This window comes from Chiloscyllium plagiosum, chromosome 12, assembly GCF_004010195.1.
Source record: "Chiloscyllium plagiosum isolate BGI_BamShark_2017 chromosome 12, ASM401019v2, whole genome shotgun sequence".
Lineage (NCBI taxonomy): Eukaryota > Metazoa > Chordata > Chondrichthyes > Orectolobiformes > Hemiscylliidae > Chiloscyllium > Chiloscyllium plagiosum.
The window spans coordinates 25,019,198-25,041,276 of record NC_057721.1 but is presented as its reverse complement, the minus strand read 5'-3'; the positions used below and the strand labels follow the sequence as shown (position 1 = coordinate 25,041,276).

Genomic DNA, 22,079 nt, shown 5'->3' with positions numbered 1-22,079 from the left:
TTCCTTTATTGGTCAGAGTTTTGAGTACAGGAGTTGGGAGGTCATGTTGCGGCTGTACAGGAAATTGTTTAGGCAGCTTTTAGGATATTATGTGCAATTCTGGTCTCCTTCCTATCCGAAGGATGTTGTGAAACTTGAAAGGATTCAGAAAAGATTGACAGGGATGTTGCCAGGGTTGAGGATTGAGCTATAGGGAGAGGCGTATCATATACCTATTGTAATCAAAAAAATTAATAGTAACATTAACTTTGCTTAATGAAAGTGCATAACTGTGCTGTATCGAATGACAACTAGCACCACATTCGCAGGAGCTGATCTGATTGTGATGCAGAAAACCGGATAGTGAGGGATCCGACTTGTTCTTTTGTATGAGCTCAGCTACGGTGCTGCATGTCAGTGATTTGCATTTTGAACCAGTCTGCAGACCACTGGGATTCACTCTCACAACCAATGTTTTAAAGTAAACTGAGAAGGCAAGGCTGCCAAACAGAAACAGAGATTTCTAAATTGCAAACATCCCAAATAAATTTGATCAATTCAAATTGTAAATGGTGTGGAATAATATATTAAAAAAAAGAGTTGCAGGAAATTTGGAGGGAACTACTTACTAAAAAAATGTAATAAAGTATTAATTTTCCAGAGACAGGATTGAAGCAGTGAAAATGAGTATAGCTATGCTCTGGAGCATACAGCATGTGAGAAGGAGGAATATAATCAAGGTAAATGGCTTCTTGACATTCCTGTGCAGTTAGAGTAAGGACACTCTGATCTGCTCCATGGTGTATTCTAACCCTCGGCTGCAAACCCAACCAAAGTTTGCTAATCATATTAATACAAAACATAAAATACTTACGCAGGACAAAGCTGAGTTTCACCAATCATTTTTCTTTGTAGTATTCCACAAGCTGTTCCTTTCTGTAAGTTAATGTTATTTTAGCAATATGAATATTTTTAATCTTAACCATCTTAAAACTATGAACCTAAATATATTAAAACAACAAAGGTTGCACAATTGGATAAACTTATTCAAAAATAGTTTGATTTCCATTTCTTTATTTTAAAAAAATCACTGAACCAAGATTATTGGTGTTACTTGCTATGCCTGAAGGTCAGTATGCTCGCAATATCATTACTGTATCATAATATGTGATCAATGGATATAAAGATTTCATCCTCTACCTTACCTCAGAGGTTACTTGAAGCATGACACCACTAGAAACATGCTGCTTGTGGACTGCATAGCTTAATCTTAGCCCAGACACTGATGTGCTTCTGAATGTAATGTTTGTGTAAAATAGCTACCTGCAGTAAACATCTCTTGGATTGTTTAATACTACAATATCCATGTCTACTTTTCTTTTGTCACAGAAGATAACCTGAGCTTTGCAGGATCAGGTAAGATACCTTGTTGGAGCCAACATCACATCTCTTGGTCACTTCCTGTTTTCTGTCCCAAAGCTCCCTTGGGCCTGCCACTTGAATGAGGTCAGTGAGGGAAAGCTTTGTGAAAGAGACAGATTTTCTGCAATGAGGAGCTCTTTCTCCAGTCTTCAATGAAGTAAAGACACTGTTCCATTTTCAGAACTGAAAGCTCACACTGCTCAACTTCAGGGATTGAGCAGCTTTGCCAAGAAGCGTGCTGAGAAAATTAACTCCCCACTCAGCTTGTTCCAAGTTATTTAACTCACTAAACCTGCTGCTGTCTCATGTTAGCCACAATCCACTAATCTTACTTTTCTTGATTTCTGCAAATAGTAAGTGAGAACATCAAAAAAAAAGCTGCATGACTCTATAGTCATATGCTGTTTGGCAGTTGTGACAAATGCCTTCCTTCCCATCATCATCTTGCCCTTGACTATTTCTGTTGGATCTGCTTTTTAAAGTATCTTTGGCTATGGAGTATAGATCACTATCCTGGAAGTTTCTGTCACTTCACTTCTCTATAGTGTTGGCTAGACCTGTGGAAAGCCCATGCATGAGAAAAAGAAAACCTGTGTATTGAATACACCTTATTAGGTTTTCAATCCCAAATGTTTTTAATCTGCTTTTAAGTTTGATTTGGAAGCCTCAATATATTGGCTTCAGTACTCTTTCTTTGAACTGTGGCTGCCCAACTGGTCTCGGTCACCCCCCGCCACATCTGTAATGGGTCCTCAACTTCCTGACCCATAGACTATAATCAGTAAGGATATGTGACAACACCTCCTCCACCATAATCCTCAATACCAGTGCCCTGCAAGGTTGCGTACTCAGCCTCCTACAACACTCCTTTATACACTCACGACTGTGTTGTCAAATTCCACACCAACTCCATTTACAAGCTTGATGACTACACCACTGTTGTAGGTCAGATCTCAAATAACAATGAGACAAAGTTCAGGAAAGATATTGAGTGTTTAGCGATATGGTGTAAAGAAAACAATTTCTCCATCAATGTCATCAAAATAAGGAGCTGGTCATTGATTTTGTAGAGTGGAGGGCATCTCCCATCTGTATCAATGGTGCTGAGGCGGAGATGGTCAAGGGCATCAAGTTCATGGGAATGATGATCACCAACAATTTGAGACAGTCAAGAAAGCACAACACCACCTCTATTTCCTCAGGAAGCTGAGGAAATTCAGCATGGGCACAATTACTTTTACAGATGGACCACAGAAAGCATGCTATCTGGATGTATCACAACATGGTATGGCAACTACTCTGCTTGAGACTAGAAGAAACTACAGAGCTTTGAACACAGTCCAGTCCATCATGCAAACCAGCCTTCCATCTATTGACTCTATCTACACTTCCCACTGCCTCAGGAAAGCAATCAACATCATCAAAAACCCCCTCCTACCCCAGTTATCTTCTATCTTCTTTCATAGGGCAGAAAATAGAAAACTTGTATACACATACACACAGATTCAAGAATAATTTGTTCCCTGTTGTTATCAGACTTGTGAATGGACCTCTCTCTGCACCTGTAACACTTTATTCTGCACTCTGTTCTGTTACCCTAATGCACTTTGTATAGGATGATCTGCCTGTGGAGGATGCGAAACAACACTTTTCACTGTAACTTGGTACACTAACTAATACTAAGTAAATCGTAGAAATACAATCCTCACTTTAAGCTCTACTCTGCTGGAAGTGTTAAATGAAACTGGAATTTAGACTGACAGACAGTTAAGTGAAAAGAGCTAAATGCTGATAGAACATAGAAGAATACAGCGCAGTACAGGCCCTTTGGCCCTCGATGTTGCGCCGATCCAAGCCCACCTAACCTCCACTAGCCCACTATCCTCCATATGCTTATCCAATGCCCGCTTAAATGCCCATAAAGAGGGAGAGTCCACCACTGCTACTGGCAGGGCATTCCATGAACTCACGACTTGCTGAGTAAAGATGTGGGGGTAGGATTAGATTTTCTTAGTGTTATTGCAGTTGGTTAGGTGCTGATAAGAATCTCATCTGAATCTTCAAAGTGGGAACATTTGCACATTATACCTGTACAGTGACCATTTTGGAAATAAGGTCACCTGCAAACAGAAGAAAAGCTGACGGTAGTTGCGCTGATATTTTTGATTTACAGGATTCATCATATCAGAAAGGAGAAAAACTCCTACTTATAAAGTCCCTTTCACAACTTTTGGGCACTCAACAGCTAACTAAGTGTATGGAGATTCAGTCACTGTTGTAAAGTAGGAAATCTAGCAATTAGTTTATACACTCTAAACAGCTACAAACACACGCTGATGTTCAGATATTGTGTTTTGTAATGCTTAGGCATAACTATTGGCGAGGCCATCAGGGTCATCGCTCTATCCTTCCTTGAAAGGGTGCCCTGGGATCTCTGATGTTTACTTGATTATTCAACTAAATCTGGTTTAGTATCTCAGGAAGAAGTCAGCACTTCTGACAGAGCTGCACTCCTTCAGTTCAGCACTAGAGTGTCTAGCCTAAGTTTGATGCTCAAAAAGTGCATTTGATCACGCAACCTTACAAAACACTTCAAGGTTCACCAGATTTACTGCTAAATAGATGGCTGAATCATGAAGAATTTGTAAGTGGTGAAACTATCAACTTCAATGTATCACAATCGATTATAACATAATTGATAAACATCAACAGTTTTTTTAAAGCAATTGTTCTCAAGATTGAAACCAAAAAGTGAGTATTGCATTGCAACGTGTAAATAACGAACCAAAGTAAGTAATATAACTGCGTGCTTTATTTGTATACACAGTAAAGCAATATATAATACAATAGTAAGGCATATATTGTGTGGAACTTGGTATGTGATGATTATGCAGGAAAATATACTTTACAAAACAATTAGTATATGTGAAGATGTTAACATAATGCAATATATTATGATGATATTTGAATAACAAACAATACTGGTTAAAATGACTTAACATGCCCTAGTGATATTTATGCACCAAGTTATACTGATTACTTCCATAGTCAAATACATTCAGGTCATACAAAGTGAACTCAAATGTTTCTTGTGATTCTTTTAAGGTAACAGTAATTCATATTTTGCATCTGTTTTTTTCTGACTCACCCCAAAAAACTAATATTCTATTTAATGAAATCACAACTGAGAACACAGTTGCTGCAAGCAAATACCTAGATTAGCAGCAACATCTGTAGTAAACTAACCTTTAGTTTGTACCTTATTTAAATGGATTAGAAAACTGATGATGTCTTAAAAAAAGTTGGTTCAAGGTTGCTTTAGAAAGATAATGCAACTGCAAACAACCACGTATGCTCTCAAAAATTTCTGTTCCGTAATGTAGAGGCAATTTGTGAGATTTATTTTCTGAAGTCTACTGTAATATTTAATGTATCTTTTAATTTTAATCATAATCGTTTCAAATGACAACTAAATTTGTTTAATCTGTTAAATTTATCCAAAAAACAAGAAAATGAGGTAGAAATAACGTGGTAATTAATGACTCTCCTTTGTAGATAAAATCTCTAATATTGAACAAATTAGAGCTCTCTAATGTATGATTGCAATGCTTAAGTGATTATGACTTCTTGGGAGATGTAGCAATTCGTTTCTGGTGTTTCATTAAAAGAAAATGGGGCTTTGGGAATGAATGTCAGATAGAGAGTTTTGGTACTGCTATGTGCTACAATATTTTACTAATTAAGAAGAAAAAAAGAACAACACTGATCATGAACATTTTCATTGATATGATTAGAGCTATTATTTTGCAAAGACAAATGCATTAACTCTTACAATTTCAAAACTGTCTTCTTCTGGGGATGGGAGTTTATAAACAATAAAATTATGTATATTTTGTAAGAAAGCACCCTTTTAGTGAACAATCTTCATAATTGTTACAAATTTAACAATCCGAAACACGCTCCATAAAAAGAAATGGCAAGGTACGTAGCTACCAAGATTTTATATGTTTTCATTCTATTCTTTTGTACAATTGCATAGAACTGTAAAACCTGCCATTGTTAACAAAACAATAACAGACTTAGGAAACTACTGAAATCTACGGTATATTACCACTACCTTTCACAAAAAAATAGATGTTTTCTTTTTTTAACTTGTAAACCTGTACGGTCCAATCCATTTATTTTTTTTTATGAACATATAAAAACCATGCTTGACATCTGAAGCCAATGTTGTGATAAAGCACATCTGGTTACTCTGCTGTCTCATCATCGGTCATAACCGTCACCAAGGTTTCCATTGCTCGGCCCAGGTCATCTACCATATGGAAGAGACTGCCTACATTGTTACCTGCAGAAAATAAAGAGAGAAACATAGATGCACTTTGGAAAGGCCTTTCAGCAATTAACATCTACTTTACATCCACAGGGTGCAGGGGAGAGGGTTGGAAGCTCTGCATGAAGGAGTTATGATTACAGAGCGACATATTAAGCGAGAGAAGCAGAACAGGATACACTTTAAAATCATGATGTCTTCTGCAAGTAAGTCAATTTAAGGGGTTTCTAATAAAAGTGATTTAATCCAGTGTTGATGCTTTCGATATATGGGTACAAGGTATCATTGACATTCTCTTTCACAGTTCCATCTCTACTATGACTTGACTGGAGATGCTTGGTGAATAATCAAAGACCAATTGTACTAGTGTAAGGTTGGCTGCAGATGAAAAATCAATAGATGACAGCATGATGTTTACTTTTATTAGAGACTTGGTTAAAAGACATTAGATTCAGATAGAATTGGGGTTAGGGAAATATAAGACATTGTTTTTGTTTGATGACCTATTATGGCTATGATTCTATGGCCAAAAATCAACAATGATGAAAATTTCATCTAGCATGAAAGTCTTTTGTGTCCAATTAAGTGGCATATCTGTAAGCTTTTTGTCAAATCAGCAGATCCACTTCCTGGTGTAGTGTCGCAAACCAAAGTCTTAGCTTCAATTCTTTTGTCTTAATTAACTAATTTCAGCTGAGATGTAGTTTGAGGTTTAAACCTGGCCTTTCTGTTCCTAAACTTAAAAAGCAACATATCTGGAGGCGCCATTTCAGATTGCTATCCAGTAATCCCACTAGCATGCGCTTGAGGAAGTCCTTGTGTTTCGCTGTCTAACAAAATTCAGATCACTTGTTACATTTTCCGTCCAGACTGGAGCTGGATTAAAAATGAATTTTTTAAAAAACTGTGATTAATTGTCAGCTCAAAAAAGGGAAATAGTACATTTGACATCCATCCGTACTCTCGTAAAACGTGCCAAAATGCTTGGTGGGGTATCCATAGATAAAAAAAAACAGATTTGAGTTTTGATTGCTGTTATTGTTGACCTTTATTGGCCACATTAAGAATATCATCATCTTTCATTCTGTAGAGCTTTACATTCAAGGATTATATTCAAGTAAACTATTCCAGTGACATTTCCATTTATTGCTGCTAAATGCTGCAAAGATAGTGATGACAATGTTGCATACCATAAAAACACTTGACATAATGTCAAGGTTTTGCCTATTATGGTCTTAGTGAGCTGCCAAATGACACATTTTCAGTTTGAACCAAGAGTAGCTTTATGTTTTGTAAACATAATTCTTGTTACATGTTCCGTTTGACTTGTGTTATCTCATGCAAATTAAACTAAACAAAGTTAAGCACATGAGTGACCGCGCTCTTTAAATATCGAGAGCATACAGAAAGTAACTCTACTGTTGAAAAGTAAATGGAAACATTTTATATTCATTTCTTTTCAAGTCATTGAAGGAAATTCAATATTTCTTTTCAACATTTTTATAATTTGAAAGAAAAACAGCTCACGAAATTACCAACTAAATTGGCAGGTCTTTCTTTAGTGCAAGGAATGTTATGAAGATTAAATTTCAAGTTTAAATTAGAACTTAAGCACTGGTATACATGTAAACATAGCAAGCTCAAAAGGATCATTTTTCTTTTGCTAACATGAAGTACTCTGGGCAACAAAAAGGAAGGATTAGATTGTTCAGGTGCTGAGAAATAATGCTGCTTCACTTGGCAGTGGTGGTTAGAAGGAGCTTGTCCACCTCACTGATTTGCGTTCAGGCATACGATATCCCACTCCCAGGTTACTAATTTGCCATTAATGATAATTTTGAAATATGACATATTTCAAACTTTGTGTTTAATAATGAAACGAAGAAAATTAATCAATCAATCAGTCAAATCACATTTTTACAATCTATTTCATGGCGTGGAGAACCAACAAGAAGCAAAGTTTTATGATAAGCTTTGGACACAGGGAAAATTTTGGTATGAAATGGATCCTGGTGCATATTCACCCTGCCAATTCTACAAAGTATAAACATTTCTAAAAGAATAGTTTTTAAATTTGCATTGCATCATTTCTGATACACCTGATTTTCAAACAGATCTTTTCCAGAAAGAATCTTATGGAGAATGGGTTCACAGTTCATGGTTCTTTTTCAAGTGGCGGGCTGTTAATGAAACTGATTTAATAACTCATTAATTTCTGGGGAATTTGTCCCACAGTGATGCCCACAATCCCTTGCTCCCAAACAATGAAAGCTATCGTCAGTTTTGTACCCTTGATACTGCACTTCTGCCTTCAAGACTTTCATGAACAGAAATGTTTAGTCGAAGGTGAAAGATTTATTCGGTCTGACGAGAAACCAGAGAACAGATGCTTTGTTTACTCCAGTGCAAGTGAAGGAACAGTGGGACTCATGTAACTATTTATCATGTAATAGGTTTATAGTCGAGGTGGGTTTGTTTGGGGCTGTGAGCTGTTTGAAAGTTTGTTCTATTTTTTGATGCTGGCATTTACAGCTCTTCATAATCAGAATTATAAAGGCCAAATTCAAGCTTGTTTTGCAGTGCATAATTAAACACATTACTGAAATTAATTTTACTGAGATTTTTATGGCTAGCAAGAGGAATCATCTTGTCAATGGATAACAACTTTTTATTTCTGGTTTCACATGCTATTTCTATTGCCATCTGAGGCAAATCTACAATATGGTGTTAAGCAGCAAGAGTCTAAGTGAACGATGCATAACAGTTACCCCCAGTCACCCAATTTTATAGATTTGGTTTCCCATCATAGTAGATAGAGATCTCTTCCAGACATGTCAGCTGGCATGTCTCATTAAAAATCACTTTTGTTTATTGCTAATTTTTTTCCATATGAATTAAAAATAAGTGAAGAAGTGAACAAGCTCCATACGAACCTGAAATTTAGATTGTCAAAGAGATAAAAATAAAATCTTTATACTATACCACGCAAACATTTTAAAAAAGCAAGCTTGGTCAACCTTTGATTAGTTGCTGTTATTTGGGAAGCATTTTTCAAAGCTGAATGCTGCATTTGGTGGGCTAACAGCACAGGCCTAGTATTGAACACTGATGCCATGCTTAAAATGCACATCAATACACATCTACTACACGTGCTAGTAACAAATGGAAGCAGGCATGTTTATGCAGTATTGCTCTGCCAGTGAGATTGTCTCACCAACCTCTTTCACTTGTTTTCCAGAGACATCCCTCTCTTTAGTGATAGGCAGAAAAGATGAAAAGAAAAAGAACCAACAGTGTAGATGAATGCACTATTCCAAATTAACACTGAGAATTAAATACTTTCATGCAGGCAACTGAATATCAGAATGTAAACAATAGTTCAACACTATCTTAGATTAAGTGCCACCGTTAAAGGAACAGAAATGCAATAATTTAAGCTTTCTTCAGGGAGTACTGAAAAATCAATAAATATTGAATGTGACTCAGTATCTATCATTCAGCAAATCACATAAATGAACTTTTAATATCTTATTTCAAGGACCGTACTTCCCAATATTTAGCACCTCCTTGGCACTGAACTAATGGATAAGGTGTAGAATTTGTTCAGACAGATATTAAATCCTTCAGCCTTCTCATTCAGCTGTCAATTCAACCAATTAAAATGTACAGCAACAATTGCTATGATGGGACATTTATAGATACACAACTTTTTATGAATACTTCTTTTCTCTCACATGCCTTTCAATCTGAGTCTCGATCAACAGGCATTGGCTTTGCAATTGTACAACGAGAGAATATTGCAAAGGGAATTTACGCCAAACCGTAGGCTTTTCATAGCCCATAAAGAGTTATCATCTCAATGTACCACTTAAAAGTGCTCAAACACTGAAAACATGACATGTATTGCCATTACAAATGACTTTAAAAATGCATGTCAATGCTAATAATATTTCACTCCTTAAAATTTTGGATAAAATGCTTCTAACATTTGTATTGTGCTACTCATTTATCACATATGGTATACCAATTTATCCAATGTCAGACCTCTTTGAAAGTAATGTGCTTTTCTTTTGACTCACCAATTTTATTGAAGCTGTCCAATCAAAATAGAACCAACATTCATTTTTTGTGGTAATGGAGTTCAATTTGCAATTTCCAAATCTCATTGCTGGGTACTCCATGAACTTCATATATAGATAATATTTGTGCTCACTGTAGTTCGAACCTCATTATCCAGTTAATAATTAGAAATATCTTTAAAGTAATAACTGGTACAACTAAAGCTGGAATGATGCTTCGGTTTTCAAGTGATTGAGGTCATGATATGACATCGAGATTTTATGAAGTGAAAACCATAACGTATCAATCATGCAGCAAATAACACAGAATTACATCCCTCAGCAAAAAAAACATTTCTGTTTATTAGGCTAAATGCCAAAAATGATTCTATAAATTTGACAAAATGCGCAAGTTATCCAATTTTTGCAGTCACTTAATTCTAATATATACCGATAAATGCTTTCATCTACAAAAAGAAAATAGGTAATTTTGCAGGTCGTCTGACTCAATATGCCTTCAGCTCATAAATCACAAACTGACAATTAGCTTTGTTCTGTGTCACTACTTTTTAATTCACGTAACACTAAAACTTTGTCAAAGAATGAATTGCTGTAACTGGAAGAAAAACTACTTTGGACGGAATTCTCTATCTAATACATGTTACAAGTGCAATTGATACCTATCAATGAATGTAAGGACGTAATAGAGTCTGAACTTGTATATAAACAATTCCAGTTTCATCTGTAACTCTGGATTGGATGGGTATAAATTGATTAATGTTACCACCATTTGTAAGTTTGAAATGGAAGGAAGGGAAAATGATTTCGTTGTCAGATAAGTTAAACCCAATCTTCCCCTGTTTGGGTCCCATGTATTTGGTGCCATAGGTGCTCACCTGAAACAATACCTTCAATACATTAAGTAAAGATTGAAACACCTTTAGAAGGCTTTCTTTTCAAAACTAGTTCCTAATGAGTGAATTACATATCAAACTTCACACTATTAGAAATCTCATGTAAGCCTTGGAGGTTGCGAAAGAAGACATATTCAAGGTGCTTTTTTTTTTTCTAAATCCCATTTCTGTGGAAATGGCAGAGCAGGACTGGACCTCCAGTGCACAAACACTGTAGGTATCTCTACACTGTCACTGCAGCTTGCTAAATCTGCCTTCTACTCAGTTTAGGGGTGCTGCGAGCAGTGCGGGAGGCCTGAAATTGGTTTTCTTTATTCATTGAGTCGTTTATGGAGATATGACCTGTGTGAGCAGCTCACCCCAAATACTCAGGGGAGGCCTTAAGATCTGTCACTCCTCAGGCCCTTACATTTAGAGCCTGAGCTGACTGCACAGTATGAAGCCTGGTCCCGAATACGTAATCAGTTTAATTTCTATGTCATTGTTCTGGATTTTCTCCACTAGGAGAAATATTAGGCCTGCTTAATGTATACACAGGTACTATCAATCTCTTCAAATGCACAACAACAGCAGTCATATTTCCTAATGACAATGCAGCCTCAACCTAAAAAACAAGGTTATTAAGAATAATGATCAGACATTGATACAAGTGAAAAATATCAGTATCTTCTGGAATTTTTGCATTGAAAAGTTATTTAGTTAGGCAAACAAGGACTTGCAGATAGTCTCATTTTCAACCAGCTTGTTACTTGTGAAAAAATCTTAGTATGCACCAAGAACTGATAACATTTTATGCAGCCACAGTGCTCCCCGAGCTCTACAGACACGCGCTCAAAAGCTCATTCTCTCAAAGAAGCACAAAGTAATAATCAAGGTCTTGTGTTGACATGTGGAAATCTACTTGCCACCATTCTTTTTTAAACAGGGAAATATCTATAAATGACAGAGAAATTGTACCCATCCCACATTTAACAACATTTAAATCAAATAAAGCACATACTAAATTGATTATTTCAACATAAAGCTGTGTGTTTCATTACAGAAACTTACCAGGCATTTTACAGAAAAAGATCATGTCCCTGCATAGCCATAGCTAGTCACTATTAATCATTTGTCTGGAGGTAGACTACATTGTGGAACTGGCTGCTCAGCATGGATCTAACAGCTGTCTAATTCATTCCACAACACAAGAACCAACATGAAGAACAGCATAAAAATCCCTCTGGGGAAGCAGGGATTGACTTCCTCCAGAAGTGTTATTCGTATCTGCTTAATTCAGATAAAACTGCTATGCCACCACCCACCCTCCCAGTAAAGGAAATTAAAATGACATTAGGAACACCACAAAGGCAATTGGATAGAAAAAAAAAGCTGCTGTTAACAATTTTATACTTGTAAGAACTATGGCATTTGAGTGGTGAATTAATTCTTAAACACTTGATGGTTTAATTTCCTCCGCAAGTGCTCTTGGTTAACATTCTCATGTAAAATTCCTTTTGCGCTATCTTAATGACTGTCTTAATTATACATATATTAATTTTATGCAAAAATGTTAACCAGTTCGCTAGCTTCTAAGCATTGTTTTAGGTTTCAGGGTTTCAGTTTGACTTGATATGCACATTTGTTGTTAAATTAAAAATACAAGGAGCTCTTTTAATTGCTGGAAAATGTACTGTATATAGTGGTACTGAGCTACGCAGCTCAGGAGGATTCTTATTTAATCAGTGTTTGCTGAGGCAGTTGATTGGAGATGAATGCTGTTGGACAGGTGGGTTTGAGTGGACAAATAGCAATGAGGCACAACACAGCTAGATCTCAAGCTTCAGATTTACTTTCACCTATGTATCCTACAAAAAGTCTGCATCTTCCCTTTTTGTAAATCTGCATTGTTAATTATCTTTCTGATTGTAATACAAAGACTGATCATTTGAGCAACGGGTTTAGAACGCTCTGGAACCTCAACAGGCATCACGATTATGTCAGTAATAATTATTACACTCACATCTTGCTTGTTTTTACCATTTTCTGTCTGAAATTGGTCACACAGTTATTTAACATTTCACCCTAGAGTCTGCCAAGAATTCATACTTGACACTTTCCTTCTCCTCAAGGTGGCATGCTGGCTCAGTGGTAGTGCTGCTGCATCACAGCGCCAGAGACTAATGTTCATTTCCAGCCTCAGGCGACTATCTGTGTGGAGTTTACATGTTCATCCCATGGGTTTCCGCCAGGGGCTCCAGTTTCCTCCAACAGTCCAAAGATGTGTAGATTAAGTGGATTGGCCATGTTAAATTATCCATAGTGTCCAGGGATGTGTAGATTAGGTGGATTAGCCATGGGAAATGCAGGGTTTACAGGGATAGAGTAGGGGAGTGGGATGCCCTTTGTGGCCTTGTTGGGCTGAATGGCCTGTTTCCACACTATGGCAATTCTATTAAAAAAGAATCCTCATAAGTCCCTTGAAGGTATGACTCAGAGAAAAGGGGTCAGTTTCTTCACACAAACTGATGATTCCCATTTATATTCTGTTAAAAATGTATATCTGACTTCCCCACTACATCTGTATTTGCCAGGATGGCTCACCCAATACCAATTGTTGCCCCTTAATGCCCTCTGGTCCTTGACTCTCTCATCCTTTCAACATTTACCTTGTCAAGCTCCTTAAGAATCTGAGACGTTTCAATGAGATCACATCTTATTCTTCTAAACTCCAGTGAGTAAAGTCCCAAATTGTTTAACCTTTGCTCAAAACACAATCCCTCCAGACCAGGGATCATCCTAATGAAATTTATCTGAACCCCAATGAAATTATATCTTTCCCTTAATAAAGGGACCAAAAATGCTCTCAATACTCCGAATGTGATCTCACCAACTCCTTGTAAAGTTGCAGTAAGACCTCCCGACTATTATACTCCAATCTCTTTGAATTAAGGGCCAACATTCCATTAGCCTTCCTGATTACCTTGTGCTGGCCCTCTGTGTTTCATGCACAAGTACTCCCAAGTCCTCTTGTGTTGCAGCCTTCTGCAGTTTTTTCTCAATTTAAATAATATTTTCTTTTTTTGCTCTCCCTTATCTGATGACTTAACCTTTTGTAGGTATTGTGCTGAACACCCTCTAGAAGTCTAAATACAACATAGCAACTGGTTCCCTTCTATCTACTCTGGTTAAGACTTTTCGGAAAACCCAATTAATGCCATACTCTCATTGATGACCATCAATACTTCCATGTAAATTTCATCTGAATCAAGACCTTGCCGTCTATATCTTGTCCGACAGCAAGCCGCCAGCCAGCCATGATCACCTATATTCTCTAATTCAAATTTACTCCCAACCCCATAGGATTCAAATCGAAAATTCTCATCTTTACATATGGTCTCATCATACTTTTACCTCTGCAACCTCTCCAATCCTTCTGTCCTTAAACTCCCCAAGACTCTGACCACTTCTTGTATATTTTAAAATTCATTCATGGGATGTGGGCATTGCTGGCTGGCTAACATTTGTTGCCCATCCCTAATTGCTCGAGAAGATGGTGGTGAGCTGCCTTCTTGAACTGCTGCAGTCCACCTGCTATGGGTTAATCCATAATCAATAATCCATAATAGCCCCCACCTCCCAAGGGGGGAATTCCAGGATTCTGACCCAGCGACAGTGAAGGAGCCATGATATATTTCCAAGTTAAGATGGTGAGTGGCTTAGCCGGGAACTTGCAGATGTAAGTGTTCCCATGCATCTGCTGCCCGTTGTCCTTCTTGATGGCTGAGGGTTTGGATGGTGCTGCCTAAAGTTTTTTTTGTGAATTTCTGCAGTACATCTCGCACACATTGCCACTACTGAACGTCGGTGGGGGTACTGAATGCTTGTTGGTGTGGTGCTAATCAAGCAGGTTGCTTTATCCTGGATGGTGTCAAGCTTGAGTGTTGTTGGAGGTGCATCCATCCAGGCAAGTGGGGAGTAATTCATCACACTCTGACTTGTGCTTTAGAGATGATGGGCAGGTTTGAGCAGTCAGGAGGGGAGTTGCCTGCTGCAGTATTCCTAGCTTCTGATCTGCTCTTGTAGTAATTGTGCTTATGTGGTGAGTCCAGTTCAGGTTTTGGTCAATGATTAGATCACCTCTTATTGGAGTTTGTCATTGTTCAGCATTTGTGTGGCGTGCATGTTACTTGCCACTCGTCAGCCCAAGCCTCTGGCTATTGTTTAGATCATGTTGTAATTGAAAATGGACCGCTTCAATATCTGGGGAGTTGCAAATGCTGCTGAACATTGTGTAATCATTGGCGATCTTTCCCACTTCTGACCTTATGATGGAGGGAGGGCCATTGATGAAGCAGCTGAATATTGTTGGGCCTAAGACACTATCCTGAGAAACTTCTAGAGAGTTGTCTTGGAGCTGCGATGACTGACCGCTGACATCCACAACCATCTTCCTATTTGCTAGGTTTGATTCCAAACACCGGAGTGTTTGCTCCCTGAGACTCACAGATTCCATTTTTGCGAGGGCTCCTTGATGCACACTTGATCGGATGTGAAGTTGATGTCCAGGGCTGTCACTCGCACCTCACCTCTGGAATTCAGCTCTGTTGTCCATGCTTGAACCAAGGTTGTCATGAGGTCAGGAGCTGAGTGGCCTTGGCAGAACCCAAACTGGGTGTCACTGAAGAGGTTATTGCTGAGTTGGTGCTGCTTGATAGCACTATTGATGACACTGTCCATCACTTTACTGATGATCGAGATTAGACGGATGGGGCAGTAATTGACCAGTTAGGTTTGTCCCACTTTTAGCATATAGGACATACCTGGGCAATTTTCCATGTTAGAAACCATAGAACTATGGAAATAACAGCACAGAAGAGGATCACTTGGCCCAACTTGTCCATGCCGACCCAAAATCACCCAGATGCCCTTTGCTCCCTACTGTCAGCGTTGGAACTACACTGGAAGGGTTTGATAGGGGAGTGGCAAATTCTGGAACACAAGCCTTCAATACTTCTGCTAGAATGTTGTCAGGACCCATAGCCTTTGCAGTATCCAGTGTCTCCAACCATTTCTTATATTACATGGAGTTAATTAAATCAAATTGGCTAAAGACGGTTATCTGTAATGCAGGGGACCACAGGAGGAGATGGATCATCCACTTCTGGCTGAAGATCACTGCGAATGCCTCAGTTTTTCCTTCTGCATTCCTGTTTTGGCCTCTTTCATGAGTGAGTTGTTTAACTGTCCATCCCCATTCACGACTGGATGTGGCAGGACTGCAGAGCTTAGGTCTAATCAGTTGGTCGTGGGATCGTTTAGGACTGTCTATGCTGTGTGGCATGCAAGGTAGACCTGTTTGGCAGCTTTCCCAAGCTGACACCTTACTTTTTCTTATGTCTTGTGCTGCTACTCGAATGCCCTCCTACATTCTCCATTGAACCAGGAGTGATCCCCTTGTTTGACAGTAATGGTTGAGTGGGGAATATGTCGGGCCTTGAGGTTATGGATTGTGCTGGACTACAATTGTGCAGTTGTTGATAGCCTATGACACCTCATGAACACCCAGTCTTAAGTTACTAGATCTGTTCCATTTAGCACAGTGAGAGTGCCAAACAACACGCTGGAGGGTGTTCTCAATGTGAAGGCAGGACTTCATCTCCACAAGGACTGTGTGATGGTCACTCTTACTGATACTGTCATGGACAGATGCACCTGCAGCAGACTGGTAAGCATAATGACAATACTACTGGGCCATCGCTTCCCCAGTTGTTGACAAAATATTTATAGCCTACAGTTGTTTATGAAACATCACCTGCCCTGGCATCATTCTGTGGAATTCCTACCTTTAATCTCTGCCTCGAGGATCTCTCACCCATTGCTTACAACATATCTTTTTGACCAAGCGTTTTGTTACCCACCATTATTTCTTCTTCTATTTTTCTCACAATTTTGTGCAAAGCTTTTGAAGCTTTTCACATGAAAATCCTAAATGCATACAAATTAATGCTCCTTTTAAATTAGGAAACCTCTTTACAATTCAAAGGCAATTCTTCATCTACAACACCTTCGCATCATATTTGTTTCCATCTGAAACTGTGTGAATGCTTGTAAAAGGCTTGGCATGAGCAATCCATTTGAAATTAATTTAAGAAGAAATCTATTCAATAAAGCACCTACAATCAAGTCTCTTCCCTGGGGTGGGGGAATCCAGAACTAGATGGCATAGGTTTAGGGTGAGAAGGGAAAGATAAAGAAGAGACCTAAGGGGCAACTTTTTCACGCAGGGGATAGTACGTGTATGGAATGAGCTGCCAGAGGAAATCATGGAGGCTAGTACAATTACAACATTTAAAAGGCATCTGGATAGGTATATGAATAGGAAGGGCTTGGAGGGATATGGGCCGGGTGCTGGCATGTGGCACCATATTGGGTCGGGATATTTGGTCGTCATGGACGAGTTGGACCGAAGGGTCTGTATCCATGCTGTACATCTCTATGACTCTAAATAAAATTGGTTTTAAAGTAACAGGAATAACAATAATAAGATCAAGTATAAATTTACAATGCAGGTTAACTAATTCTTGCTCCAACATCTAGTTCAAATTCAACATGTTCTGAACCTGGTGTTGTATTATTTCAAAGCTGATAGTTGCGAGATTGCACTGAATTATAGTACAGCTCAGAAATAGGCTATTTGAACACTAAGGTCTTCCCTCACTCTCCTTCATCTAACCCCATTACCATATCCGTGCATTCCTTTTTTCCCCCGCCTCACGTGTATTCCAACGGTGATAACACTTGGAAAACGTCCATCATTGACTATAATACATTTTGGGACATCTTGAGGTTGTGAAAGGTACGACATGGATGCAAGTCTTCTTTTAAACCACTGAAGTAAAACTGTCTTTAAATATTTCCTCACTAGTTTCACCCAACTCCATTTGGAACCAAGTTCCATTCTAAAGTTCCACATTCTAAACACTTACAGGATCCAAAAACCATCTCTTGGATTTATTATCGACTATCCTGTATTTACCCTGCAAAATCCTGCATCATTTTAAAGACCTCTATCATTCTTTAGTCTCGCTTCCAGAGAGAAAAGGCCAAACTGTTCAATCTTTTTTTGGAAACATATGCCTTGCAATTCTGATACTGTCATTGTAAATTTTTTTTTGCATCTACAGAAGTGCGTTTCACTAGTTTTTTTTATGAACCTGTCATGTTACGCCTTGGAAGAAGGTGGGGCTTGAAGCCAGATCTATTGGCCCAGAGATGGGACACTACCATTGTGCTACATGAGCCCACCTCGCACCACAACCTCCCAACCCATATATTTTCTTATAAGTAGAAGACCAGAACAGTACACAGTATGTGATGTCGTTGTCTAATCAAGGTTTCAGCTGAATTATTTTGTATAGAAATGAGACAAAGCATTGTCTTTTATCACATGAAGTTATGGTCTATCTCAGTAACAAGGGAGAGGTGATATTTTAGTGGTATTATCATTTGATTAATAATCTAGCAACCGAGTAACAGAGTCACCAAGTCATACAGTACAGAAAACGGGCCAACCAGTCTATGATTACATGATCCTAAAACTAAGCTAGGCCCACCTTCCTGATCCTGGCCCATATCCCTCCAAACATTTCCTATTGACGTACATATCCAAATGTCTTTTGAAGTTGTAATTGTGCCCACATCTACCACTTCCTCAGGAAGTGCATTCCACACGTGAACCACCCTCTGTGGAAATAATTTGTTCTCATGTCTTTTTAAACTTCTCTCTCCTTTCACCTTAAAATTGTGCCCCAGAGGCTTGAAATCCCCCACCCAAGGGAAAAGACAACTATCATTAACCCTATTTTCACACGGATGATCCCTGGAATGACAGGTCTAACATATGAGGAACGGCTGAGGATACTGGGATTGTATTCGTTGGAGTTTAGAAGATTAAGGGGAGACTTAATAGAGACGTACAAAATAATACATGGCTTGGAAAAGGTGGATGCTAGGAAATTGTTTCCGTTAGACGAGGAGACTAGGACCCGTGGACACAGCCTTAGAATTAGAGGGGGTCATTTCAGAACAGAAATGCGGAGACATTTCTTCAGCCAGAGAGTGGTGGGCCTGTGGAATTCATTGCCACGGAGTGCAGTGGATGCCGGGACGCTAAATGTCTTCAAGGCCGAGATTGATATATTCTTGTTGTCTAGAGGAATTAAGGGCTACGGGGAGAACGCTGGTAAGTGGAGCTGAAATGCGCATCAGCCATGATTGAATGGCGAAGTGGACTCGATGGGCCGAATGGCCTTACTTCCACTCCTATGTCTTATGGTCTTATTTCTACCCCTCATGATTTATACACTTTTATAAGGGCACCTCTCAACCTCCTACGCTCCAGTGAAAAAAGTCCCAGCCTATCCAGCCTTCCTTTATAACTTCCATACCTGGCCACATCCTGGCCAGAATCTCTTCTGAACACTCTGCAACTTAATAATATCTTACCCATAACTGGGTGACCAAAAGTGGACACAGTATTCCATCAGAGGCCTCACCAATATTCGAGGGACCTGTCTTTGAATCCCATCATTGCAGATGGTGGAACGTGAACTTAATTTCTCAAAAATAATCTGGAATTAAGAGTCTAATGTTAACCATGAAACTACTGTGAATTTTTGGAAAAACTATCTTGATTCGCTAATTTCCTTTAGGGAACAAAATCTGCCATCCTTACCTGATCTAGCCCACACGTGACTCCAAATTCTTATTACTGTGGCTAACTCTTAGCTGCCCTCTGCACAAATAGGGATGAGAAATAAATATCTGCCTGGACAGCAACACCCACATTGTGGGAATGAATATGACTAAGCTCAACCAATCAATACCAGTTTGCATGCTCCCCCAGATAGGTCTTCACTCAAACTACTTCAACTAACACCATTAACATGTCCTTCCCGTTTGTTTTACTATGATTTTATAAATTTTCAACTCCATCTAGTTTGAGATGAACCCCAGTGCTCTGCACAGTTTCATGACCACATTAGCCTGTACCATTATCCCTTATGTTCCATTGTTCTTTTGTTCATATCTTTTTTGCGTGGATTACCTACCCTTATTTTACAGTGCATCACACTTAACGACATTAAAATGCACTTTTCAATTACCATTGACCATTCTGCAACTTCACTGACACCTACTTGTAGTTTGTCAGTTTATTTACTCATGATGCCTTCTGATTTGATATGATGAGCATAGTTTGAATCTGTGCTTCTGATTCCTAAATCCAATTTTTAAAAATAAATAATAAAAATGAGTTTCCAGCACCAATCTTGTGGAACATCAATTCCCATCCAATGAAAGTCTAAGCAATGACTTTTAAAATTAATTTTCTCTCTTTATTTGTATTCATGGTAACCACTCTGTAATTTGTCCCTGACAGTGCACACAGGCTTCTTGAAAATCCATGTAAATTATCTTCTGAAGCTGTGATGAAGGTAGCACCTGTTTCCAACAGATTGCTTTAATTATCACACTTTGGGGATTGAACTGAATCTTCTCCCAGAACATCCTCTTTCAGGTAGACCACAGCTACATTTACATTTTTTTATCATGAGTAGATGTCTCATGGTGTCATTTATCAGATATTAAAGAAAACATGGTTTTAAAGCAAGGTTACTTTTATCAGAATGGCTGTTGTAAAAATTCCTTGCTTTGTGAAATAAGTGTTAATGTGGCACATACAATGTAGAACATTTTATTTTTAAATTTAAAAAAGTGTCCTCAATGGGACCAATAAAAAACAGAAAAGACTGGTATTATTCAAAACTAAAAAAGCACACCCAGCAAAGTAGTAGAACATGATACGGATCATTACAATAGAGAGGGAGTGCAAAAAGCCAGTAGCAGTAGAGACAAGTCACCAAAAGGATGGATTCAGTCTGCAGACTAACAAAAGAGTAATTAGAGGACAATTTGAAGGTATGAAGTAGTTTTTCATTTCAACTATTTATTCAAGGACAGCAAAAATTCAGATGAGGTACGCTACAATTTGTCCAGGGCAGCCAGGAAAAGATGTTTGGTGTGTAAAAAGAGAAGGTGGGCACAGACTAGCATAATCGTGGGGAAGAGGGTGGCTAGGAGCAATAGAGTGAGCAGTTTTGGCCCCGGATCTAAGGAAGGATATCCTGGTGTTGGAGGACGTCCAGAGCTGGTTTACAAGAATGATTCCAGGGATGAAGGGCTTGTCATATGCGGAGCAGTTGAGGACTTTGGGTCTATACTCGATGGACTTTAGCATAGAACATAGGACTGTACAACCAGGAACAGGCCTTTCGGCTCACGATGAGATCAAATTAAACTAATCTCTTCTGCCTGTTTTTGGTCCATATCACTCCATACCTTGCACGTTCACGTCCTTATCTAAAAGTCCATTAAATGCCCTGATTGTATCTCCCTCCACCAGCACCCCTGGCAGTGTGTTCCAGACTCCTAACACCCTCTGAAAAATGAGCTGCTCATGTTTCGTCTGAACTTCCCCCTCTCACCTTAAATGCATGCCCCCTAGCAATAGACATTTCAACTCTGGGAAAACTATTCAGACTGTCAACCCTATCTATGCATCCCATGATTTTATAGACTTCTATCAAGTCTCCCTTCAGCTTCTTCCACTCCAGAGAAAACAACCCAAGTTTATCTAGCCTCTCCTTATAGCTCATACCCTCTAATCCAGGCAGCATCCTGGTAAAGCTCTTCTGCACCCTCTCCAAATTCTCCACATCTTTCCTGTAATGTGGTGACTGAGTTTAGAAGGATAAGAGGGGATTTTGTTGAAACCGACCGAATACTGAGAGGCCTGGATACAGTAGACGTGAAGATGATGTTCCCTCTACAGGGAGAGACCAGGACCCAAGGACACAGCCTCAGAGTGAAGGGACGACCCTTTAGAACTGAGAAGGAATTTCTTCAGTCAGAAGGTGGTTAACCTGGGGAATTTATTGCCACAGAAGGCTGTGGAGGCCAAGTCATCGAGTGTATTTAAGACAGAGATAGATAGGTTTCTCATTGGTAAAGGGATCAAAGGTTATGGAGTGACTTGATAGAGGAGTGAAGGCATGAAAATGGTGTTGAGAAAAAATATCAGCCATGATTGAATAGTGGAGGAGACCTGATTGGCCAAATGGCATAATACTGATCCCATGTGGTCTTATGGCAAAATTGGTACAAGATCTTAGTTAAAATTAATGGGAATGATTGGGGTACTGGGCTAATGGTCGGATACTTGGTAGTGTGGATGAGCAGAGGGATCTTGGTGTCCATGTACACAGATCTTTGAAAGTTGCCACCCAGGTAAATAGTGCGGTGAAGGCGGCATATGGCGTACTGGCATTTATT

At 38.8% G+C, this 22,079-nt stretch overlaps 1 protein-coding gene across 6 annotated transcripts in view; it reads right to left on the bottom strand.

The window, feature by feature from the left end:
• Positions 1-4,195: 4,195 nt before the first annotated feature.
• dmd (dystrophin) overlaps positions 4,196-22,079 on the bottom strand; it is a 2,012,228-nt gene continuing 1,994,344 nt past the window's right edge. For 5 of the 6 annotated variants that reach the window (XM_043700733.1, XM_043700734.1, XM_043700736.1 and 2 more), the window contains one exon: positions 4,196-5,749. In XM_043700733.1, the coding sequence (XP_043556668.1) occupies positions 5,652-5,749 (98 nt within the window). In that variant the 3' untranslated portion in view covers positions 4,196-5,651. Of the gene's footprint in view, positions 5,750-8,952; positions 8,985-22,079 lie in introns of all 6 variants that reach the window. The other variant, XM_043700735.1, reaches the window with a different exon arrangement.